Source organism: Tachysurus vachellii, chromosome 12, assembly GCF_030014155.1.
Source record: "Tachysurus vachellii isolate PV-2020 chromosome 12, HZAU_Pvac_v1, whole genome shotgun sequence".
Taxonomy (NCBI): Eukaryota; Metazoa; Chordata; class Actinopteri; order Siluriformes; family Bagridae; genus Tachysurus; species Tachysurus vachellii.
The window spans coordinates 7,452,648-7,478,432 of record NC_083471.1 but is presented as its reverse complement, the minus strand read 5'-3'; the positions used below and the strand labels follow the sequence as shown (position 1 = coordinate 7,478,432).

At 40.3% G+C, this 25,785-nt stretch overlaps 2 protein-coding genes across 2 annotated transcripts in view; both read left to right on the top strand.

The window, feature by feature from the left end:
- ift172 (intraflagellar transport 172) overlaps positions 1–16,935 on the top strand; it is a 29,310-nt gene extending 12,375 nt beyond the window's left edge. Inside the window, exons 22-49 of the mRNA XM_060883258.1 lie at positions 88–333; positions 710–788; positions 899–1,019; positions 1,098–1,242; positions 2,164–2,253; positions 2,377–2,474; positions 2,866–3,001; positions 3,094–3,210; positions 4,117–4,259; positions 4,539–4,632; positions 4,725–4,789; positions 5,438–5,618; positions 6,190–6,299; positions 7,079–7,208; positions 7,893–7,991; positions 8,096–8,205; positions 8,911–8,974; positions 9,207–9,293; positions 9,469–9,585; positions 10,152–10,262; positions 11,010–11,129; positions 11,498–11,593; positions 12,430–12,489; positions 12,962–13,060; positions 13,179–13,332; positions 14,044–14,135; positions 14,283–14,379; positions 16,396–16,935. Of these exons, the coding sequence (XP_060739241.1) occupies positions 88–333; positions 710–788; positions 899–1,019; positions 1,098–1,242; positions 2,164–2,253; positions 2,377–2,474; positions 2,866–3,001; positions 3,094–3,210; positions 4,117–4,259; positions 4,539–4,632; positions 4,725–4,789; positions 5,438–5,618; positions 6,190–6,299; positions 7,079–7,208; positions 7,893–7,991; positions 8,096–8,205; positions 8,911–8,974; positions 9,207–9,293; positions 9,469–9,585; positions 10,152–10,262; positions 11,010–11,129; positions 11,498–11,593; positions 12,430–12,489; positions 12,962–13,060; positions 13,179–13,332; positions 14,044–14,135; positions 14,283–14,372 (3,054 nt within the window). The 3' untranslated portion in view covers positions 14,373–14,379; positions 16,396–16,935. The remainder of the gene's footprint in view (positions 1–87; positions 334–709; positions 789–898; positions 1,020–1,097; positions 1,243–2,163; positions 2,254–2,376; positions 2,475–2,865; positions 3,002–3,093; positions 3,211–4,116; positions 4,260–4,538; positions 4,633–4,724; positions 4,790–5,437; positions 5,619–6,189; positions 6,300–7,078; positions 7,209–7,892; positions 7,992–8,095; positions 8,206–8,910; positions 8,975–9,206; positions 9,294–9,468; positions 9,586–10,151; positions 10,263–11,009; positions 11,130–11,497; positions 11,594–12,429; positions 12,490–12,961; positions 13,061–13,178; positions 13,333–14,043; positions 14,136–14,282; positions 14,380–16,395) is intronic.
- Positions 16,936–18,689: 1,754 nt separating this feature from the next.
- snw1 (SNW domain containing 1) lies at positions 18,690–24,972 on the top strand. Its single transcript, XM_060883495.1, has 14 exons — positions 18,690–18,847; positions 20,460–20,604; positions 20,684–20,845; positions 20,958–21,053; positions 21,682–21,788; positions 21,873–21,977; positions 22,122–22,191; positions 22,299–22,364; positions 22,863–22,979; positions 23,154–23,295; positions 23,388–23,490; positions 23,688–23,805; positions 23,974–24,137; positions 24,289–24,972. The coding sequence occupies exons 1-14, from the start codon at positions 18,834–18,836 to the stop codon at positions 24,479–24,481; spliced, it is 1,602 nt and encodes a 533-aa protein (XP_060739478.1). The 5' UTR covers positions 18,690–18,833; the 3' UTR covers positions 24,482–24,972.
- The last annotated feature ends 813 nt before the right edge of the window (positions 24,973–25,785 follow it).

The following is a 25,785-nucleotide window of genomic DNA, read 5'->3' as shown; positions in this document are numbered from 1 at the left end:
ATTGAGTTATAACTGTTGTTCATGTTGTATATAATGATTTGTTATCCCCACAGATCTAATCCCTCCTCCGCTTTTCACATTTCACAGGGTCATCCAGAAGTAGACAATTTGCGGCGCAGCTACTCCGCCTGGCTGATCGAAACCAAACAATACGAGAAAGCCGGGGAAATAAAGGAGAGGGAGGGGGACTACGTAGGAGCCGTTAACTTTTACCTGAAGGCAGGACTTCCGGCTAAAGCGGCCTGGCTAGCCATGAACAGGGACGAGCTCCTGTCAAGCAATATCGTCTCCCGCATTACCACTGCTCTCCTCAAGGAGGAGTTCTATGAGCGAGTGAGTCACAGTTTACAACGTCGTGTTGTTTTAACCAAATATCCAATATGTGATTGTCGATTATTTCAATAATATTTTTTTTATCATAGTTTGCTTTTCTTTTTTTTAAGATTTTAGACTTTTAATTTAAAATTTTGTGAGGTTTGTTTCCAGATATTGTGTAATGTCATCAACGTATACGGGGGAAAATGCAGAGCGACCAAACAGTTTAAGAACTATAGTGCCTTTTTTGTTAATAATAATAATAATAATAATAATAATAATATTATTATTATTATTATTATTATTATTATTATTATTATTATTATAATAATAACAATAATAATAAACAACTGTGCTAACCCTAGTCTAATATTTGTGTATTTTTTCTCGTCAGGCAGGAGACCTCTTCAAGAGGATCAGTAATAACCAGCGAGCGCTCGATAGTTACTGCAAAGGCAACGCGTTCAAAAAGGGTGAGTATATCATATCTTTACAGGTCAACATAAAGCTGTGAACGGATACGCTACAGATAAAACACGAGCAAACAATTAGCATAACATAAACGTGTTATCTGTTGCTACAGCTGTGGAGCTTGCACGTGTGGCCTTTCCTTCTGAAGTGGTGAAGCTGGAGGAGGCCTGGGGCGACTATCTAATCCAGCAGAAACGAATGGACGCTGCAGTCAATCACTACATTGAGGCTGGGTGAGAGTGAAGTTATGACAAATATGCTGGAAGTGTGAGAAACATCAGCGCTCACTCGTTTATATGCTTCTGATGAAGGTGTGGTACCAAAGCAGTGGACGCAGCGATTGGGGCACGGCAGTGGAAGAAAGCCCTGCACATCGTGGAGTTACAGGAGGACAAAACCTCAGCCAAATACTACCTAAAGATCGCTCAGCACTATGCATCTTTACAGGAATATGAGGTAGAAGAACACTGATGGATGTAACCTGCTTTTTTTTGAGTATAGATCTTTATTAGACACTGATTTATCAAAGCCGAAACTGGTTCACACACCCACATATGATCCTCTGTACCAAAACAGAAGAAAGTTGCTGGTGTGTAAGGCAGGGAACTGAAAATCAGTACCCGAAACTCAAAAACCCAAACATTTTAGCTGAAACATAGTGTAAATATCTGAGTCATTTTCTGTCTAGGATAAAACCCTAGACAAAAAGACTCATTTGCTATGACATCACCCGAGAGCTTCAGAACTCTAAGCTGCTGTAACGTCAGCAGTCACACTTCTTACCTTGCGTATCTAATCTTTTGCACTTCATTAGTGACCCCTAGTTGCTTTCGACTCTCTTAGGGTCTTTTTACACTTGGTCACTTCATGTGTTTTCTCTGATCTGATAGCTATCTGATTTGTTAAAACTGTTCCATTTACATGAGGCCACATAAATGCGTCTTGGCGAATCGGATATCAATCCGATCTTTCTACTCCCGCCCAAAATGCAAATATATTTTACCTCATTTCCGTTTCTGGCGCGATGCACGACTCGTGAGTCACCTGCGAGTGACGTACTTCCGTTTGGGAGGAGTATAGCGCTGACGTATGTGGCTTGAACAACCACGTTCATTTACACCTGTCCAGTTTCATCTGAAACGCGTCCCAGACGACCTGCTGAAGTGGTTCGAACGATCGGATTTATATCTGTCTTGAAAACGTTTCGGAGGGCATTTAGACCTGGTCTTTTTACCATCGGATAGCTATCTGATCACAGAAAACGCATGAAGTGACCAGGTGTAAAAAGCCCCTTAGTGATAACCATACTACGTACCACTTATGGTTGTCACCTGAGGTCATGTTTGTTTATAGACAGCTGTTCCGTCGTTCTTGCAGGTAGCCGAGCGTCTTTTCGTGAAAGGAGGCCACATCAAAGACGCCATCGACATGTACGCTGAAGCAGGCAGATGGGAGCAAGCACACAAGGCAAGAGCCTGAGTTAGACTGAGAGAATCTAACCTTTTCACACACACAAGGAATATATAGAAATTGCAGTATCGTGTATAAACATAAAGCTTTTCTCTTTCTGCCTGTTTTTTTAAACTCCAGCTTGCTGTGAAGTGCATGACGCCGAGTGAAGTGTCCGCGCTCTACATCAGTCGAGCCGTCGAGCTGGAGAAGGAGGGGAAGTTTAAGGAAGCTGAAAGGTACGTCGGATATGAATACAGCGTGGTTTATATCAGAGAACTGAATATTATACAACTAACTCCAGTGGTCTAATCTGACCAGACAAGAGTGACGATATTTAGTATTAAAGCACCGGTACAATATAGTGATATGTAATTCTAGCAATCGCTCATTACACTGACATCATTACAAACAAAAACATGATCTGCAACAGCATTCTACTGCAGTTACGAGGAGAAAACCTCAGCCAGAGATAACGTCAGCCACGTGAACAACAGACAAGCGGTTTTTAAAAAAAAATGACACGGAAATGCGATTAAAGTCGTAGAGCCGTGATCGGTACAGGTCTTGACTATAAACTCATTTCCCTGTCTTCCACATTTTCTTCCATTATGTTCTTTTCTTCATCAGGCTGTTTTGCACTGTTGGCGAGCCTGATATGGCCATCACCATGTACAAAAAGAAAAAGCTCTATGACGACATGATCCGTCTGGTCGCCAAACACCACAAAGACCTGCTCCAGGAGACTCACATTCACTTAGCCAAAGTAAGAAGGCTCATCGAAGAATCTTGTAGAATCGAAATATCAGGTGTTGGTACGTGTCCTAGCTTCTTTCTAAACGTGGTCCTGCTTTTCAGGAGCTGGAGGTTGAGGAAAGATTCCAGGAGGCGGAGTATCACTACATTCAAGGCCAGGATTGGAAAGCAGCAGTCAACATGTACGGAACAAACGAGATGTGGGAGGAAGCGTACAGGGTGTGTGCTTTTATTGGTCTATTGTAACGTACAAGGGCTGTAAAACTAAACACACAAACCTTTTGCTCAGTTAATCAGAGAGAGACACTAGTCTCCATACACTAGTCTCAAGCTGTCACTGATATAATGATATATTCCTGTCAGTCGGTGTAGGCTGTAGGAATGCTGGGAAGTCCATAATTATTATTATTATTATTTTATGTTATTTTATGTTGTTTTCTTAAGAACATCTTCCTGAAGCAATGCATTCAGTTTGACTTTGATCAAGGACTGACCCAATAGGAAAGTCACAATAGTATCAGCAAGTCACATTATCCTAATCAGTGTCCTTTACAAACCTGGAATGTCCAGGAGAAAAGAAAGAGACTGCAGAGTATATTTTGGCCTAGTGTGTTTTTCCTCATGCACACCTCAAGTTTTTTTTTTTTTTTTGGACATATCAGCGACGAAGGCGTCACCTCGTCATCAATAAACCCTGAATCCTATCTGGAAAGTAATTCCATGTGAACACTGATCCTCCACAGTCCCAGTGTTTTGTTTTGTACTGGCAGGTCAGTTAGTGTTAATCTGTGTAGTGTGTATTTATTCCTCTCATAGCACAGATAAGATTTGCCAACAATTGCAGCTTTTTGATTTATTAATAAACTACAGGCTATTTTTTTTTTTATTATTATTATTAATATTATTATTGTTATTATTATTTTACATTTATTGGTATGGAACATCCATGAAATAGGCTAGTTCATGTTCCCCTTGATGTCCTGATAAATCCTGTATCATCCAGCTCTGTACCCCAAGTTACTGGTTTATTTCTCACTCTGGTGGATGTGCGCATATTGATATCGTCTACAAAACGAGGAATAACGATCGTATCATTTCGGGTTCATATTTCCGTGCGTACGTCAGGTGTCAAAGAGCCATGGGACAGCCAGCGCCCACAAGCAAGTGGTGTACATGTGGGCCAAGAATTTGGGAGGAGAGACAGCTGTAAAACTTCTCAACAAGTTCAGCTTGCTGGAGGACGCCATCGATTTCGCGGCTGAAAACCGGTAAGGAGCCACCGTACATCTCTCTAAATCACATTAGAAAACGCTTAGCCATTACTCGTCTGCTTAGGGACACCAGAACCCGTGCACTAATGTGTACCATGTAATCTTTATTACAAGGTAAGACAAGACAAGCTTTAGTGACCAGTTGTATCGTCTCAGCTGTACGACAGCAGTTCATGAATCTAGAACCTTTAAAACATTCTCTGGAACAGTTTCAGACAGGACATTTTTTCTAACATCATAACGTTCATTTCACAACCTGTAAATCTTTTCTCCCAGTTCATTTGACTTCGCCTTTGAGCTGGCGCGATTATCCCTGAAACAGAAGATCCCAGAAATCCACCTGAAGAACGCCATGTTTCTGGAAGACGAGGTACCGTAGCGTTTACTTTTCTACCTTTTTTTTTTTTTTCCTTTCAGTCGTATTCGTATAAAACCTGGATTAATAGTAGTTTCCTTTTCAAGGGTAAATTCAGTGAAGCTGAGACGGAGTTCATCAAAGCAGGAAGGCCGAAAGAGGCCGTGCTGATGTAAGTTACCTTTCCAGGCTTCAGTCATCTCGTGTGGGGCAGCTTTGTGCTCGAGTGAACATCAGTGAACATTTGACGACTTCGGCAGGAAGGAATTAGTGTTAAGTCTGTAATGAAGTCAGAAATGACGCTGATCTGTTAGTTCCTCAGGTCACACAATTCCACTCGACTATAAACTGTTGTAGAAAGGACATTGTTTACGTTCTAGACATTCTTTACATTGACATTATTTACTGTCCGGTGTCATCCAAATGAGGACGAGGTTCACTTCTGAGTCTGGTTCCTCTCAGGGTTCAGGGAGTTTTTCCTCACCACCATCACCTCAGTCTATTGTTAAAAGCACAATACAAATAAATGGCATTGAACTGAATTCAAGATTCAATACCAAAAGAAGTGTTAGATGAAATCAATAAGTGAAAGCAGAACCTTTTCCATGTAAAGTTTGACATGTCAGAAGAAGAGCAACATACTGTTTCGACGTCATGAAATCAGACTTTTATCAAACTATTATCATTCAGAGCTGGTGAAGACTTCTGATACAAAAACCTCTGTTTAAAAAGGAGTCAGAGGCCCTCAATTACAGACATTTGGCTTGTGTACTATATAGAAACACGAATGTTTAGCTATTAATAAACATTATGTGTGCAGGTACCTACATATACAAGACTGGAGCGCGGCGCAGCGCGTGGCTGAGGCTCACGACCCGGACAGCGTGGCGGACGTGTTTGTGGACCAGGCCAAGGGCTGCCTCGAGCAAAAAGACTTCCAGAAAGCAGAAGCACTTCTTCTCCGTGCACAGAAGCCTGAGCTCGCCATCAAATATTACAGAGTAAATCTCATCCTCAAAACCCAATGAATTTTGGTATTTATGAAGCGAAGCTTCAGACACTGAAGACGACTCAGATTAATCTGTGCTTTTACAGTAGTGACCCTGTGTTTATAAAAAAAAAATAAAAAAATTTATATAAAATATTAATATAACATATTAGTATTCTTCATGAAATGAATAAAAATACTGATATCAAATAAGAAGGGATGCATCGTTACTGCTTACTACTGGGTTCTCTGGTTTCATCCAACTGTCCAAAAACCTGCAGGAAGGCAGATTGACTCTGCTGTATTTCCTCTAATGAAATATACAGTGTTTTTCTGTTTTAAATAAAGCTCCACAGCCTCTTCACACGTTTGAGCTCAGAACCTGCTACACAGACACATAATGAAGATCTAACTGTGTTGCTTATAAAGCAAAACTTCCTGCTCTGATTACTATTCTAAATTGAAGACCGCTTTTTTGTGTGTGTGTCTGTGTGTGTGTCTGTGTGTGTCTGTGTGTGTGTCTGTGTGTGTGTCTGTGTGTGTGTCTGTGTGTGTGTGTGTGTGTGTGTGTGTGTTCGTTTCAGGAAGCCGAGATGTGGAGCGACGCTATGCGCATCTGTAAGGAGTACATACCCAATAAGCTGAGCATTCTCCAAGAGGAGTACGAAAAAGAGATCGCAAAAAGTGGCAGCAGGTATTAAAAAAATAATAATAATAATACTAATAATAAAAAGATTTCTTCACGTTTACTATTTTTTTTATCAATAACTTGAGGTGCATTTGTTAAACTTTGTCATTCTGGGGTTAGATTAAAGTGGATGTTGCAGAATAAACAGCAGTCTATTCCGTATGGAAGATCAATATGTGTATGCAATAAGCTCACATATTCAGTATTGTGTAGCGATACAGAAACCAGAGCGGATTCTTTCCCGTCCTAAACGGCTCCTGATCTTTTTAATCTTTTATTGCATTAATGCCCCTTTCCACATTCACATCATGTTTATAACGTTTAAATCCAGAGCAAGAAGATTTCTAGTGCTTGATGTGATCTGGACCAGCAGTTTCTATATAGTTTAAGTGAAGTTTAAGTGACGTGACATACGGCTAAGTACGGTGACACATACTCAGAATTCGTTCTCTGCATTTAACCCATCCAAAGTGCACACACACAGCAGTGAACACACACACACCGTGAACACACCCCCGGAGCTTGTGGGCAGCCATTTATGCTGCGGCGCCTGGGGAGAAGTTTTTTTTTTTTTTTGTTTTTTTTTGTTGGGGGGTGCCTTGCTCAAGGGCACCTCAGTCGTGGTATTGCCGGCCTGAGATTCGAACCCACAACCTTAGGGTTAGGAGTCAAACTCTCTAAACATTAGGCCATGACATCCTCTTCTATATGATATGCAATAGAAAATAAAGTTTGTTTTCTGCTGCAGCTGCGTTCTGTAAATGTGTGTGTGTGTGTGTGTGTAGGGGTGTAGAGGGTGTGATCGAGCAGGCTCGGGAGTGGGAGCAGAGCGGTGAATATGCTCGGGCAGTGGACTGTTACCTGAAGGTGAACGATCCGTCCAACGTGTCCCTTCTCATCACGTGTTGGATGAAGGTAACGTGCCTTTGTACATCCAATCATCACTAGAGTGTCTTCTTGTATTCTTCGTCGTTCTGCTTTAAGCTTTTATTAGAATAATCACACTTTACACTTCACTACAAGGCAATAAAAACACGTCGTACCGATACCCCGGGGTAGATCACTTCATAGACACACCGCTAACAGAGCCATGTCTTTTTATTTAGCAGTAAGCAAAGCGTACATAAAAGCTCAGATTTGAAAGAAAAATGACTTCATTTAATTCTTCACTCTAGAAGACGTCGTCCCACGATGCGAGCAAGAACAGACAGACTTGTAGTGTAATAATAACAACCCAGTTGCATAAGTTTGCGCACCCCTAAATGAATCCCCTGTTAAAGCAGCGTTTGATTTGATTGCATTCCTCAGTCTTTTTAGGTAGGAGTCTGTCAGCATGACTCAATGGGAATATTTTCCCTCTCTTTATGTAAAATCATCCTGTTCTTATTTACGGTTATTGTAACTTTTATTTCCCGATGAAATGTTTTTGGTTGATTTTCCACTTTATTCTTAATTTTCCACTGAGGTTGGATACAGCTGTGAAATGATTTATTTCGCTTTCATTAACCTGCCTTTTTAGACTTTTAATATCCATCGTACATCTAAACGCTTGTTCTGTGCACGTGAATAGTTCTGTTTTCTTCTATTGATATCTTTTAGGCAGCAGAATTGGCCATCAAGTTTTTAACACGCGAGAAGGCTGTGGGTGTTGTTCAGACTGTTGGGCCACGTTTGGTGCAGCAAAGAAAGTACACTCCGGTATGTACGTCTCACACACACACACACACACACACACACACACACACACACACACACACACCAGAAGTATAATTACAAAACTAAATGGGCTTCTTTTCACCCAGGCTGCTGAACTGTACCTCAACTTGGACCTCATTAAGGAAGCCGTAGATGTGTTCATGGAGGCGGAAGAGTGGAACAAAGCCAAGAGGATCGCTAAAGAGTTGGACGCAAGGTGAGACCAGGGTACATTTGTTTCCTTGACAGCACGATGCAGCACATAGGCAGCAAGTGTCAGGGTCACACCCCATAGTAGAGAATAATCACTTCTAAGTGTTTATGTTGTGGCTTGGAGAGGTGCTACTTAGCCAAAGCGCGGAGGAATGAATTCAGCTCTAAATGTCAAGTCAGAAATTGGCCCAGCTAATAGGACGGAATCTGGTGGCTGACTCTGAGGGGCTTTTTACACCTGGTCACTTCATGCGTTTTCTGTGATCAGATAGCTATCCGATGGTAAAAAGACCAGGTCTAAATGCCCTCTGAAATGTTTTCGTGACGGATATAAATCCGATCGTTCAAACCACTTCAGGAGGTGGTCTGGGATGCGTTTCAGATGAAACTGGACAGGTGTAAATGAATGTGGTTGTTCAAGCCACATACGTCAGCGCTATACTCCTCCCAAACGGAAGTATGTCACTCGCAGGTGACTCACGAGTCGTGCATCGAAATGGAAATGAGGTAAAATATATTTGCATTTTGGGCGGGAGTAGAAAGATCGGATTGATATCCGATTCGCCAAAACGCATTTATGTGGCCTCATGTAAATGGGACAGTTTTAACAAATCAGAGAAAACACATGAAGTGACCAGGTGTAAAAAGGCCCAAAGTCGGTTTTTCTGAAGTTAATGTGGATTGAGACTGTATTTAACTGTGTCTTTAGGCTGGAGGGATATGTTGACCAGTGTTACAAAGAACACCTGAAAAACAAAGGCAAGGTGGACTTGGTAAGTAAGCACAATGAACAGATACAACCACCACGACCACCACAAACTCTGTCCTTCTGTGAATGTATTCTTAAATGCAAATTAGTTATTAATAGGCGCATGGAGTTGTATTACTTATCACTCATTTCTATAGTATGGGAGTCAAATTGAGCCAAGACTACTAAGGAGTTTTTAACTTAACACCGAAGATAGTTAAAGGTGTTGTTCGATCTGAGTTCTTTTCTGTCACTAGCTGGTCGGAGTAGACGTCATGGCTGCATTAGACGTGTATGCAGAGAGAGGCCAGTGGGAGAAGTGCATCGATATCGCTTCTAAACAGGTACGTTAAAGCTGGGCGAATACCGTCATCATGTCTGAGTGAATCAACGGATGAAATGATCCTCTGCGTGTTATGGATATTGTTGGACAAAAGCTTTATGTTCACCCCTCTCTCTCTCTCTCTCTCTCTCTCTCTCTCTCTCTCTCTGTCTTTTACACTCTACTTGTCCAAACAGAATTTTAAGGTCCTGCATAAATACTGTGCTCTCTACGCCACCCACCTGATCAAAGAAGGCAAGGCAGAGAAAGTGCTTGAGCTGTACGTACAGCACGGCATGCCAGCCAGTCCAGAGGTACGCTCAGGCTGTGATGAGGCCACAAGGTGTTAATAATAACGCTAATAAACCAAAGGCTTTGTGTGAACATCTTGGAGTATGTAGCACATAGATATTTACCCTTCACCTGTATAACAGTTAGTTCGGATCCGCTAATCAGATGGCGTTCACAGACACCGATATTCAGTGTGTATCACTCCACTCGTCTGTCTTGTCTCACTACATACAGTACTGTCACTTCACTTACTAACCCTGGGGTGTTGCCATGGCGACATGTAATGCTTTATCTAAATATGGCTTCTTTGATAAATGTTTCCAGTGATGGAGCAAAATATTATTTTCAGTATTAAGTTTCTCGTTTACAGAGCTGTTGTGTAGAAGCAGTGTCGCACTCGTACCCATGCCGTTGTACAGCTGTGTTTACCCACAGCCAGATGTTCAGTACAACAGCGCTCTTGCTTGTATTATTAATCGCTTATATTTATCAAAGCTTCCATCACTCTCTAGTTATTGTATGAGCTGTACACAGGTTATTCATTTCACTCGAATTGTTTCTCAAACGTCTGCCTGCTCCGTTCCTGCAGAACTTTAACATCTACAAGCGCATGTTCTTAGAGCTGATGAACCTCCAGGACAGGAATGACGCCAAAGCTTATCGGATGTGGGCTAACCTCAGAGATGTTTTACACTTACTGGTGAGTTACATGGGGCGACTTTAGATGAACTAGTTACTAAATATGACAGAACGGAAGTTGAAGTGTGATTCCTGCGCTACCTGCTGGCTACTAGGAGATACTAAATTTTACAATGTTCATGTTTTAGAAAATAAATCAATATAAAGAGATAATATCTTGAAATACTCACTCACTCACTCATCTTCTACCACTTATCCGAACTACCTCGGGTCACGGGGAGCCTGTGCCTATCTCAGGCGTCATCGGGCATCAAGGCAGGATACACCCTGGACGGAGTGCCAACCCATCGCAGGGCACACACACACACTCTCATTCACTCACACACTCACACACTACGGACAATTTTCCAGAGATGCCAATCAACCTACCATGCATGTCTTTGGACCGGGGGAGGAAACCGGAGTACCCGGAGGAAACCCCCGAGGCATGGGGAGAACATGCAAACTCCACACACACAAGGTGGAGGTGGGAATCGAACCCCCAACCCTGGAGGTGTGAGGCGAACGTGCTAACCACTAAGCCACCGTGCCCCATATATCTTCAAATAATGAGTCAGTAATTCAAAATACGGAGTTAAAACAAGTTATTAAATTCTAATGAGTGGCAATAATGTTAAGGAATGTTTTGGGATAATAAATGTTCAGTTATTGATAATGAGATGCTAAGTCAAAACAAGCAAAATGCGCACCTCATGGTTCTTTTGTCTTCTTTTGTATTTATTTGCTTGTTTTTTATTGTTTATTGAAGTGTGAGAACGTGACCAAGTCTTCAGAAGCCAACTCTCCAGCCCATGAAGTCTTCGAGCAGATGCTTGTGGTCGCTCACTATTACGCAACCCGCTCAGCGGCGCAAGGCATCGAGCAGCTGGTGCGTGTTTACCATCCACTCAGTACATACCTTTAATATTTGAAATGAAGTGTTACACTTTTATTACTATAGAATTATGTAATAGTAAAGGATGTGGTAGCTTAGCGGTTAAGGCATTGGATTACCATTCAGAAGGTTGTGAGATTAAATCCCAGGTTCACCAAGTTGAGCAAAGCCTTTATAATACATTTATACTTTATAAATGGAATTAAACAGCATGTCCTGGGACAATGGGGTAAATAGTGCAAGAGAGTTAATAGGTTTAGGTCTCTTTGTCTTTCTGTCTGTTTCTGTCTGTCTCTCCGTCTGAGTTAGAGGTCAATGCTGTCTCATAACCCTGTCACATCTTTTTCTTTGTTCAAATTCAGAGTACTTTGGCGGCCAAATTATCCACCTCACTGCTGCGGCACACAGAGCTCATCCCAGCAGATAAGGCCTTTTATGAGGCCGGCTGGGCAACAAAGGTGAGTTCATCAGAAGTCCTGCAGTGAATCTGAGACAGAAAGTCTGCAAACATACATGTGAACCTATACATGTGAACAAAAAATTATGTATATATATTAGGGCTGGGCAAGTTAACGCGTTTTTATCGCGTTATCGCATTAATTAATTAACGCCGACAATTTGTTTATCGCGCGTTAACGTACTTTTTATTTTGAAAGTCCGTTGCTCACTGCGTTTGAATACACATAGATAGACTGTAATAACACAACCGAATACAACACAAACCATGGGTCACAGGAGGGGTGGGATGTTTATCAGTAGGCTACTGGCTGCTTGGTTAACCAACGAAAGCATTTGCTGTGTGCCTAAGAGAGCTACAGCGCGAAACAGAAAATATCTGGTGCGGACAGAAAAATGGAAAAAGGTACCGAAATCTTAAATGGACATTTTTATTTTAAACCTCTTCCACACGGTGGAGTTGATGGAACTAAAGCTATTTGTAACCACTGCAAAGCTGAATTGTCTCATCATCGGAGTACTTCGAGTCTGAAGTATCACTTAAATGCAATGCACACCGTTTATGCCAGCAAATCACCCAAAAAAAATACTTTATTTGTTTAAAGTTTTGACAAAGCAAATGTTATTGCACTTTTGTTCATACAGCAGTACTTTGAAAGAATAAAATTACGCAATACACTACTTTTGATTTCATTCTTGAATTTTGCGCATGCTGCGATCAATCGCGATTAATCACAGAAAAAATCATGCGATTAATCGTGATTCAAATATTTAATCGTTGCCCAGCACTAATTGATATATGAGAGTCTCATCTGTTCCAATGTGTCACTTTCTACAGTCTGTTGGCTCTGAGAACATGGCCTTCATTTTCCTCAACCACTTCCTGGATTTGGCAGAAGTAAGTCAAAGATTTATTATTTATTTTTCAAAACTCAGCTTAGCTCAGGTCAGACCATAGCGTCCAATCATTTTGTACTATAAATAGTGTGAGTAGTGTGTTCATAAATGAAAGACCAAGAAGAAGAAGAAGAAGAAATGCTCTTCAAGAACCTGGATGATTCACATATTCACGTGTGGAATGCTGGATACTTCGTTCACCGGGTGCTGCTATGATGTGTGAATTAGTTTTAAACATTGAAAAAATATTAAAAATAAATCTAGCAGCGTCACATGACATGCGTTTGAAGTCATTGACATTTACTAAGCCCCGATAGTAAAAAGCGTTGACCCTTCTAACGTGTGTTACAATTCGAATTACAGTGACGTGTGCCCGTGTTTTGCTCTATGTGACGATAGCATTATATGATTATTTTTTGGTTCAGAAGGTTATAAATGTGAGATCCACCTGAACAGAACAGCTTGTTTTCTAGAGTATTGAAGAAGGAACACTGGATGCTTTAGACCACTCAGACTTTCAGGACACAGACATTCCCTTTGAGGTCTCCCTTCCATCAAAGCTCCATGTCACGGTAAGGATTTCTCTCTCATTTGAACACAGACCTGAATCGTGCTGTATCTCAGGAGCCTTCGTACACACAGCCGTGCCGTGTAAGCGGGTGGTAACCTTGTTGTGTGTGTGTGTGTCAGGTGGAGAAGAGGGAAGAGATCAGGGACTGGCTTCTGACTGTTTCCATGGAGCAGCGGTTAGAGCCGGTTCTACCCAAAGATGAGAGAGGCACATACGAGGCCTCGCTGCTCGCCACTAAAACCGGCATCTGCTCGTTACCCTGTGTAATTACAGGTGGGCTCAGATTTATTCTCTCTTTATTCTCTCTCTGTCTTACTCTCTGTCTGTCTCTGTCTCTCTCTCTCTCTCTCTCTTCCTCTGTCTATATCCAGCTGCAGCTACATGAGACAGTAAACTGTCAACATCTGTGTTCAACATCTTGAAGTCTTTTTCCAATCAGTCACTTTCATCATATTCAGTTTGTCAAGAAAATGTTCTACACTTACTGAGCACTTTATTACGAACACCTACACACATCACACAGTTATCTACGTTTATGTCAAACATCTTGTAGGGAGAAAACATCAATTCAACACACGGTTGTTAGTCCCAGATGTCTGTTTTGAGTATTTCAGAAGCTGCTGATCTGCAACACACAGCAGTCTGTGATGTGAGTTTTCACAGAATGGTGCAAAAATACAAAAAACATCAAGTGAGCAACAGTTTTGTTTGTTTTTTGCATCGAGAGATCAGAGGAAAATGACCAGATTGGTCAAGTCAAGAAGCTTTTATTGTGATTTCAACCATATATTGTGGTTCACACAAGAAGAAGATTTTTAATTTTGAGCAGAAAAGCATCTCAGAACACACAACCCTTCAAACAGAGCATACTACATGTGCTATTCAGTATTTTAGGACATGCACGTGGCCCTGTACATGTGTGCCTCTGTTACAGAGGTATTTTAATTCTTTCTAGTCAAATCTCATCATTTCGATGGTCCACAGGTTACCCAGTTCTCCGTGACAAAATTGAGTTCAAAAGACCAGGGACGGCAGCTAACAAGGACGACTGGAATAAATTCCTTATGGCTACCAAGGTAAAATCATTTATTCCCAGAGACATTAGAGGAACAAAAGTCTCTAGTATTTTCATTCAGTGCTAAATATTCACAAATATAAAGGTTATATAATTGATCGAATGTGTAAAGCTCTTAGTTAAACATTTTTTGCGTTTTGTCCCGTAGACCACTCACAGTCCCGAGTGCCAGGACGTCCTGAACTTTATATCACGCTGGTGTGGTGGTCTTCCATCTGCTGGATTCACCTTTCATTAAGGGAAAGGTTCGTGCTTCTCAGTCTTTTTTTATTTTTATTTCTTATTTTTATTCTTTTTGTAAAGGAAACGTGCAAAGTAAGAACTAGGGCCCGAGCACCGAATGGTGCAAAGCCTTATTGTTTTTGCTCGGGTTTATTATTTATTTATTTATTTTTTGCACACATTGGCCAATTGGGGTCCCTTAACATGCTCGAAAACTCTTGAAATTTGGCACACACGTCAGAGTCGTGCAACGCCAGGCTTGGGCAAAGGCTGGAATACGGGCGTGGCAGGGGGGCTCTGTAGCGCCCCCTGTAATGCAAAAACAAACATTGGTGCATAGATCGGGCAATTATGTACGCACATGTACGAGAGTTGGTACGCATATAGATCTCATCGACCCGAACAACTTTCGTGCTCTAAACTATGAGCTCCGCCCAACAGGAAGTCGGCCATTTTGGATTGTTTTATAATTGCATGCGGTGAACGCATCGATGTGCTTATTGTGAATCTCGGACATAGCGCCACCAACAGGCGCCAGGAAGTGTGTCAGTCACAACAGTTGCATGTGGTGAACTTTTAAATACTCCTCCTAGGACATTCATGCGATTGACACCAAACGTGGTGAACATGATGCCGAGACATTGCACTTGCTAAATTGCGAAGGGATTTTTGATATCTCGAACGGTGCTGCCATGGCGAGGCGACTAAGTTATGGCGAATTCAGAGAAACATGAAGTGTCTTCTATCTAAGGCAAAAATGTCTTATTGTGATGACACGCGGTGTGTATGTTCGGCCAAGGATTCCGATCGCACCGATGTGCTTATTGTGAGTCCCGGGTATAGCGCCACCAACAGGCCCCAGGAAGTGTGTCAGTTACAAAGGTGGATTTTTTGACAGCTGCATGCGGTAAACTTTTAAATACTCCTCCTTGGGGATTCATGCAATTGAGACCAGACTTGGCCACCATGACGCAGAGATATTGGAGATGCGAAATTGCGAACGGATTTTTGATATCTCAAACACTGTTGCCATGGCATCGTGTCAAAGTTTACTTTTATTTCAGATTAACTTAGATTAACTTGAAATTTGACACATACATCACATTTGTCGGCTGTTAAGTGTGGACAAAAAGGTCAGACAAAGGTGTGTCTCTTAAGTGGCTCACTAGTACCCCGTTTGTCTAAAATGTGGGGTTTCATTTACCTACAGTCCCCAAATATAAAATAGTCAATATAATAAATAAATAAATAGATAAATAATCAAGTAACAACATAAAATAGTCCACTGATATTTACCCACTTGATGCACTTGCCCACCGTGCATTGTTTTCTGGGAGGCACTGTATAGTGATAAAAAAACGTGCGAGGGCCCGCCATCGCTGCTTGCAGCTATATTTTTTTTTGTATTTACATGTACATTTGCATTGTTTGGCAGACGCCCTTATCCAGAGAGATGTAAAAAATTGCTTAAGTCTCTGTCATTGAATGCATGAACTCTGGTTCACTAGGCTACAGACTTAAGATACCGTGAGCCTAAATCACTGTTCACTGTTTTTTTTTTTTTTTTTTTTTTTTTTTTTTAAATATATATATATAATACAGATATACAACAAACAGGGAAGAAAATGCTAGTTGAAGTGTTTAATGAATAAGTAGGTCTTCAACTGTCATTTGAAAATAGCCAGTGACTCAGCAGTGCAAACCCCTAGACCATTGTATGGTCTAAACCATTGTGTTTTCACTGTGCACATGACAATAAACCTCATGAATCTTACTGAAGATTCTGTAACTCTTTGTTTTTTGAACCATGTTATTTTAGAAATCAGACTTTTATTGAGATTGTTTAAGTGAAGGTCTGTACACATGACTGATAATACCATATAAATACCCAAAGACATGATATACGTTATATATTTGCTGTATGTAATAAATATATAATTATTATTATTTGTCAGCTTCATAAAATCATGCATGAGTTTCAGATACTGATTGCATCAAACATGAGATAAGGAAAAAATATGACCATATTTATTTTTCAGGGTTGGAGGAGCTGCTCTAAAGAATTGTGTGACGTCCAGTGAGCGGTTACTCAGATCACCTCTTGTTACAGCTGTGAAAAGCAGAAAGAGGAATTCAGAGGGATTCAGATTCCAGTACTGAACCTGCTCAGTTCAGAACCTGATGCGGTCTCATGCTGCTGTAGCCCATTTGCAACAAAGTTCAACATGTGCTGAAAAAAAGCTGAGATGCTTTTCTGCTCCTCGTGTTTGTATAGAGTGGATATTTGAGTTACTTTATATGTCCTGTCAGCTCGAAAGGGGAGCGATCCAACAACCGCTACACCAAGTCACTAGACCACATCCCCCTATTCTGATGTCTGATAACTGAAGCACTTAATCTGTATCTGCATGAATTTATACACATGACCGGCTGATTACATGAATGAACATGGGTACAGTGTTCCTATTAAAGTGGCCTGTGGCATTAAGAAAGACACAAATGGAATAAAATACAATCTTTTGATATATACGTTGTGTATTTCACTTCTTGTTATTTGAGGCCTGTGGAAGGAGTGATCTGAGTTTAATAAAGAAAAGAAATTACGAAGAAAAAAAAGTGACTATTTGTGAAGTGAGTAAAACACAAACAAGGTAAAGTTTTATGAAGTAAGCTATGTTATGGTAAAAGCTTGTAGAGCTAACAGCATGTATCGGCGATCTGACAAGACTTTAGTATAAAGCTATACACTTTAAAATAAGTTGTCTGTAGAATTATTCAGACAGGAAAAGATTTCTGGACATACAGTATGTGTGTTAAATAGTGGCACATGAGGATGTCTTTAATAATTCCGATTGATTCTCATGGGAAAATGTATTTATACAGCACACAAAGCAGATTTGCAGTAAATCTGATATAAAACTAAAACCAGAAGAACCAGACTCAAAACGATGAAGCCGGAGAGTGTGGTTATATGATAATATCTCTTCTGTAACTGTATGCTATTGAGGCAAGCGCTGAGACCGTGTCTGAATCTTGAACTATGGAAGACTTTGAAAACGTATGGACGTTTGTCCTCTGCTCTTCTGGGTACCGATAAAGAGCCCGTACTGTTTGACAGGGGCGGTTCTAGGGTCTCATCTTTAGTGGGTTTTAGCCCTCAGTGAGAATTAAAAACAAGAAGAGTTTTATATTATATATTATATGACTACATAGTAAGCCAAAAGTTATGGTATTATTTAAAATGGCAAAAGTGGACACCAAAATTTTATGCATGATGTAATGATGCCAGTCTTGAATCAGATCAGTTCATGTATGTGTGCATTCTCTACAAACAGTGTGTCCAATGAATGCAGTCATTAATAAAATAAATATTCACAAGACAAAGACCAAATCAATAAATGTTATTTTTATTTAGTATTGAATGGATTGTTTGCATTAATATTTTGTTTGTGCTACAACTCTGGTAATAAGAATAGTGAAATTTCACTGCTTTTGGTTGCCGTCTTTGCGGCTTTCCGCCGATTAACGTTATAGATAAACACCTCCAGCTCTGACTGCGCGTGCACGCTGCGCGTACCTGTGCTTCTCCCTTCAAATAAAGCAGACGGCTGATGACGCACTTTTGAAAGACTACAACGCATGTGCGTAAAAGCAAAGGAAAAAAATCGCTCTTGGATCAAACTGATAAATAAGTTTATTTCACATCGACGACATGTCCGGCATTTTATCGTCATTTTTACTGTTTATTTATGAAAGTAAAAATTATACTTTTAGTTTTAGGGTGGCTGAGATCACAGACAGGGGGCTGGAGCCCACCCTAAAAAAGGTCTAGAACCGCTCATGCTGTTTGAGCAAAGTAAACTGTATTCTGCTCTTCTGGGTACAGAGAAAGAGCCCGTACTGTTGGTGCAGCATAAAAGACAAAAGTTTTACTCTGGTACTGTAGTGTGAGACCTTTCAGTGATTTATAGGTCTATAGTAATATTATAATTAGAATGAATTATAGTTATACACATTACCAGGAGCCTCTGCATTGTGGATAAGACATTGTCTGCTTTTAGTTAAGCACTAAGTTTAAGTCTAAGCAATTAAAACATGAACATACAACATGCTGGGTGATAAAATGTTGCTGCTTTCATTGGCTGAAAATAAGAAGACAGCAAAATATATATGAATTCTATATTCATTTCTAGTTGTTGTTCCAGAATTCTCTTTCACTTCTGTTATTTCGAATTCTATATCTCATTCATATTTGTATGTTGTGTTTTAAACGAATTCTTTCCTTCAGCTTTGTACAGTATTTATGGAAAGTCTTCGAAGGTGTATTGAATGTGATGAAGAGAGACACTTCTCCCTCCAGCCGGCCGGTGGCGACAATGTGCCGTATGACAATGTTTCCCGACTGCCATAAAACCCTAACAGAAGAAGAAAAGCGGCTCTTTCTCTCTTTTATGACGGCAGTTTTAAGAAGGAAAACATGTCGTTAATGAGGTAAGGACATATTTATAACCTTAAAACGACACGGATACACTTACAGACATACACGGCGTATACCATCCCTTAAGAACGACCTGTTTGAAGCGTGTTTTATTACAGTTTATTCAGTTGTTAGCGGTTTAAAGGCCTTTAGCACGTTAGCTAGCTAATATCCCTGCACTAAAGATACTTGTATTTGATTAGCTTTGGTGGCTTTAGCGAGCTAGATATCAGATTAATAGCCTTGTAGATATCGAGGTGTATTTAATTTAGGCTTATTTATTAAAAAACAAACAAAAAAAAAAAAAAACACACATACACATCAACGCGTCTGTGTCGGAATTTGCTGCATTCGGCTCATCTCGGAATGTCGGAATTTCCTACTTCGGCTAGTTCGAAATGACGTCATGTTCGTCTTTTGTTAGCATCATGCTAACGTGCAGAGCGACATGGAGTCTGAGGGGAAACTAAAGATTTAAACAAAGAAATCCTTTTAAGATATTAATGTTAAAGATGATAAATGCAACAAACAATAAATGGGACAATATTAATCTGAGAATAATCTGAGAATAAGTAGATAATATTAATATGAAATTGTTTTGAAATTATAATTATACACTTATTTTATACAACAAACTAATTTCTGCAAATGTTTATAGATGTTACATCAGATTTTTAATATAAATACAGAATCCGCACCTTTTTTATTGTATGTACAGTAGTTTTTTAATCATTATGTGGGACAAATATAATGTACAGAAAAGATTGTTTTTTTTATTATGAGGAAAATAAAATGGCAATAATTTCATATTTAAAAAAATATATTTTACTTTTTTTTTTTTTTATTTGGAAAGCTTCACATCCATAAATGTAAAATGGTCTGAAAAGAAAGCAAACAAACATTTTCCATTTTAAGCTGGAAATGAAAACATATTTTGAAACTTTCTCACAAGCTGAAAATCTTACAAAACTGTTTTTTTTTTTAAACAAGGATTTTAATTGAATTCCTCTTTTCTAAATTAATTGTATTGCTCGATTCTGCTCATTTGTATTTTTTTATTCTTTCCTTTATATTTTTATTCATTCCCTACTACTTCCAGATTTGAATAATATGGCATTGCATTTTGTTATGTTATCATTTGTCATGGAGACAATAAAAAACACACACAAAAAAAAACGTGCTCATTGTTTAACAAGATATTGTGTGTTATGTGTGATATATATATAGCCGTTCATTTAAAGGTATCAAAGCTGTGTTTATTTCTGTCGCTGTGAGCTGCCATGTTGTTGACGTCACGTGCAGTTTAGAGTCGAGTTCAGCGAGCAATCAAGCCTATACTGCATTCTTTTTGTTCTTGTTATTGTCCTCTAGAGAGCTTTGTATCCACCACAGTTAGTGAGGCACAATTTACATAAATGCTAGGGCAGTCTGTAGGGTCTTTCTCTCTGTTTCTGTCACACATGAGTCCAGCTCTGTTCCGATCACAGATCCTGCCCTCCTCACCTGTCCGGTTGTGCCCAATCTCTCTTTTTGCAACTTCCTCCCAAGCACACCACAATGTAGAAAAGGACACTGAAAAGATTACGATAGTATTAACATAAACCTGCTTTGCTTCATCCTCTCCAGCTTTTTACCCGTGCCAATTCAGCTGTCTCAAGACCAGCTTGAGGCAGAAGAAGCACAGAGGTCCCATTCCACAGCTCTGGTGTTAACCCGCAAAGAACCTCCTCCTTATGGCTCACGAAAAGGATGGGTGCCCCGCACTATGGAGGTAAATTTAACAGTTTCAGTGTACACCAAATTAATTAACTGTTGGTTTATGTGTCTGCTCTTTTCCCCCCATCCTTTAGGACTTCGGAGATGGTGGTGCATTCCCAGAGATTCACGTGGCTCAGTACCCACTTGAAATGGGCAGGAAGAAGAAGACCTCCAATGCCCTTGCCTTACAGGTGGATGCGGAGGGGAAGATTAAGTATGACGCGATTGCACGTCAAGGACAGGGAAAGGATAAGGTAATATATGTGTATAGTGAAGTGGTGTTATTTCAACAATGGTTGAGTGGATTTAAAAAAAAATGTATAAAAAGGTGCTTCAATGTATTGTTGTGTTCTGCCTTTTTAACAGGTCATATTTAGTAAATACACAGATTTGCTTCCGAAGGAAGTGCTTCATGAAGATGCTCCCGGACTGCAGAAACCTGACGAGGAAGCAGTTAAAGAGGTAAGAAATCCTCATAAATACAGCTGTTCCCTTCAAAAGAACTGCTCGAGTTCATCTCAGTTCAAGTTTTACCTCATTACCAACTTTCAAATATTGTTTAATGAAGGAATTTGTCAAGCTGTTTTTATACGAAGAATTTTTTTTCCCAAATTAACAAAAGGTTATTAATTTACTTTTTCACAAGATGGGCAAAATAGGGCAATAAACTTATCGTCAGGGGTGAATACTAATGCAATTACAGCTTTTATTCTCTTTATTATTTATTTATTCTGCATGGGCACCATTAAGAGCAGATTTGTTGTTTTCCTACTGAGCTGTTGTGATCGGTGTGTTTGTTACTATCAGTGTTGGAGTCATTCAGTCGAGTTCTTGAGCAACGCATTTTACCCTCATCTGCTCACTTCTAGATAAATGTTCATTCATGGGGGAACAAAGGGCACCATTCTTCAATTCTCTGTTTTTATTTTTGTCAGAGTAAGTTGGATAAAAGGGAACACCTGAATGTGTGTGTGTGCAGGAGTATGGTGTAGATCATGATTAAACAGTGAAACAACAAATCTTTATTTCGAATGTGTTAACAAGTCTTTCCTAATTCCTTGTCATTTTCTTCTTCCGTCTCCTTCCCAAGCTCACAGAAAAGACCAGAGCTGCTTTAGATAAGCAGGTGTCGCAGAAGATCGCTGCTGCCATGCCTGTACGAGCAGCAGATAAACAGGCTCCGGCACAGTACATACGGTAAAGCTTGCAGTCAGTCAGCAATGTGTTACGATACAATACGTTTTCCTTATTGAAGTCAGCCTCATTCTTTGTTTTCAACAGGTACACACCTTCACAGCAGGGCGTAGCGTTTAACTCCGGGGCCAAGCAAAGGGTCATCCGTATGGTGGAGATGCAGAAAGACCCGATGGAGCCACCACGCTTTAAGTAAGTTTTATTGAACATCCACACAGATGTATAAATATAGATTTGTTCAAGTCTACCAGGCTGGTAGTTGTTTTTTACCCAGACAGGCTATACACTGTATTAACACTTTCTTAAGTGCTTCTGTTATCGTGTCTGTTTCCACAGGATTAATAAAAAGATTCCTCGTGGTCCTCCATCTCCTCCCGCTCCAGTCATGCACTCTCCCAGCAGAAAGGTAAGGAAACGGCTCCATCACGCCGTCGGCTCTTCACGACCAAACCTAACATTCTTGCATATGCTCTCTGATGAACCGATTCACTTCCATGCTTCTGTTCCTTTTAGATGACCGTGAAAGAACAACAAGAGTGGAAGATTCCTCCTTGCATTTCCAACTGGAAGAACGCCAAGGTGCCTTCTGCGATTTATCCTCACTAGAGTCAGACACCCAGCAGCTTAACAAATATTTGAATATCAGATCTTTATGGGCTTTTATTTATTTTAAGCAGTTAATTTAATCAGTCATCTGTTTATTAAAAAAAAAAGTGATGTCATAGCCAATGTTAAGGAAATATTCTGAACCAATAGAGTGATGTCTGTCTTTTTTTTTTTTTCTTAAGCAGTTCTGTGCAAACTACTGGGAATCCTAACAATGGTTCCTGACCTAAATGATAAGAACGTTCATACGAAACCACTGCCCAGATAATTAATGTCGAGTGTAAATCCTAGATCTGAACTGGCTTGCTCATTAGGATCTAAATCCATTTCCAGATTTCTGTAAATCGGTGTCAGTGTCTGTTGTTAAATAAATGCAACTGATTTGAAAATGACATGTTAGGACCCTGAAACAAATCTGTATTATATAGTCCCGAAATGAAATGTAAAACACTTCATCTTTGTCGTTTTAAGGGTTACACAATCCCACTGGACAAGCGTCTGGCTGCTGATGGAAGAGGACTCCAGACAGTTCACATCAATGAAAATTTCGCCAAGTTAGCTGAGGCTCTCTACATCGCCGACAGAAAGGTAATGCTTTATGCAGGATCTATTTAGGATGTGCACTGTATTGAGAACTGGCTTGAATCCCAAACCCATCTCTGATTCCCAAAACCCATTTTAGTGTTCGTGATATAACAGAGAGACAAACTGGAGCTCATTTGAAAAGCTTGTTCATGTTTGGACTCTGTGTGATCTACATAGGCGAGAGAAGCTGTGGAGATGCGTGCTCAGGTGGAGAAAAAGATGGCACAGAAAGAAAAGGAGAAAAAGGAGGAGAAACTCAGGGAACTGGCAAAGATGGCCCGAGACAGGAGAGCAGGGATCAAAAGCCATGGAGACAAAGGTACAAACTTCTAAACTGTCATTCTGTGTGTGTCACTGTCTTTATCTACATATTGATTATTTCTCTGTTTATTCTGCCTTTCCACTTCCCAGGTGGTGAGGACACTGAGGTTAGGGAGCGTGAAGAGATCCGCCATGACAGGAGGAAGGAGAGACAGCACGACAGGAACATCTCCAGAGCCGCCCCTGATAAAAGGTACCTTCATTACCGGTTAATATTCATTAATTCCTCATAGCTTTAATGTTACATTTGATTAACATGTTCTTGATTTGGGTATTTTTCTCTGTGCTGATTCATATATTCTGGGAAAGGCATTTATACAACACTGATTTTGTGTGAGGGATATAGTATTATGGTGCTGGGTCATCAGAGTCAATTCATATCATCCCCAGGTCTAAACTGCAGCGGGACCAGGACAGAGACATCAGTGAGCTGATTGCCCTGGGTCAGCCCAACCCACGTATCTCCAGCGAGGCTCAGTACGATCAGCGCCTCTTTAATCAAAGCAGGGTAACTCATTCGTTCTCACTGCATGATCACAGATCAGTTGTTAATAAAAAAAATCATAATGCATTAAAAAGTCTTTACTGGAGTCTTTACTGGGTTTTGTGCTCAAGTGCAGTCTTGCTATTAGAGGTCCAGCTCCTGTATCTAATTGGAGGTCTGTTTGTTTTCCAGGGGATGGACAGCGGCTTTGCGGGAGGAGAGGACGAGGTATATAATGTATATGACCAACCCTTTGGAAGAGGCAGAGACATGGCACAGAACATCTACAGGCCCAGCAAGAACACAAGCAAGGATATGTATGGAGATGATCTGGACACCCTCATGCAGAGCAACAGGTAGTGTAAATAAAATGACTGTCAGACACCCTTTGTTCTTCACATGAAGCTATCATGACAGTGTAATAATTATTAAATGTATGCGCAATGAATCCATATGAAGCTAATTCTTAAATTATACTCTGCTGTTGCTGTTTTTTTTTACCTTCAGGTTTGTCCCTGATCGGGAGTTTTCTGGTACAGATCACGGCCCACGTAGGGATGGACCTGTCCAGTTTGAAGAAGATCCTTTTGGTCTGGACAAGTTCTTGGAAGAAGCCAAGCAACACGGTGGCTCCAAGAGGCCGTCAAGCACCGGGCGCTCAAAGGACTATGATCATGACAAGAAGCGCAGGAAGGAGTGAGCAGCACAGCCAGCACATGTTCGTTTAGGACTCGCACCAGCTTTCAAAGTCAAGAATATAAGGAATAGCAAGTTGTACCAGGTGATATTCCAGGTGTCGGTAAACGTCAATATAGTCAGCCACCAACTATTTGTGACCTGAAGCTGGCTCCTGGCAAAGTCACACATTCTCTTAATATTCTTATTAAATTTTGTATCATAAAAGTCGTGAGATGATTTAGCAAGCAAGCTAGCTGTGTATAACTTGCTTGTATTCTGTATTTTTAACACTTTACTCCCCTCTTGCGTCCCATCGTTGTTTTCATTGCTGTTGATCCCTCCTCTGCTGAAATACTAGTAAAGCACACTAGTACACCAGCCCTCTTGAATACGTCATGGACCTTTTCCTGCACATTTTTTTTATAATTAGTCTGAGCAGTAAAGTGAGTTGTATTATGTATTTGGGCTTCTGTTGTTGAATAAATCGATCCTGTTCAGATTCCAGATGGAAAAGATATTTTCGTCTGATTACGACATCTCTCATGTCATAATACAAGCTCCTACTAAAGAAAAAAAACTTGTCGTTATACAATATTATATTACACCTGTGCCCTTAAATTCTAGTTCAATGCTCAACTTTATTTAACCTTCATGTTGCCCCTGGGTCTTTTTGACCCCACTGGAAGAATTTAATGTGTCATAACTTTGGTTTTCTTCCACATATTTGCCTGAAATTTACCAGGATTGTTCCAAATTATGAACTTTGCAAGCAAAATTAATTTTGTCTATTTTTGTTGAACTATGTGTTCAGAACAGTATGTACTACGCGTTCGTTATCCTCTTGGGCCATTTTGACTCGGCCACATTTAGTGGGGCAATAGGTCACACTTTTGCCCTTTTCAGCGCAATGAACTTACATACAGACACAAAAATGCACACGTAAAATGTCCACTAACACATGCACCCAAAACACACACTCACACTCCACACACACACACATGCGCACACAAACACACACACATATTGGGCATTGCATTTCATTAGGCCTCCAGAAAAGAAAAAAAGCCAAACATTTGTAAATATTTCACACTTTTGATATACCTTTGCCTAGCAGAGGGCAAAATATGATCTACTGAAATGATGCTACACACACACACACACACACACACAAGCACTGGGCATAGCAATTTATTAGGCCTCAAGAAAAAACAAAAGCTACTCATTTGTAAATATTTCACACTTGTTAGATGCATTTGTCCAGCTGGGGGCAAAATCTGATCTACCAACAAGCTTCACACACACACACACAAGCATTGGGCATTGCAA

Coding starts and splice junctions, on each gene's coding strand:
- snw1 (XM_060883495.1), top strand. Junction 21,789..21,872: donor GCTCCGGCACAGTACATACG/GTAAAGCTTGCA, acceptor TGTTTTCAACAG/GTACACACCTTCACAGCAGG. Junction 21,978..22,121: donor ATGGAGCCACCACGCTTTAA/GTAAGTTTTATT, acceptor CTGTTTCCACAG/GATTAATAAAAAGATTCCTC.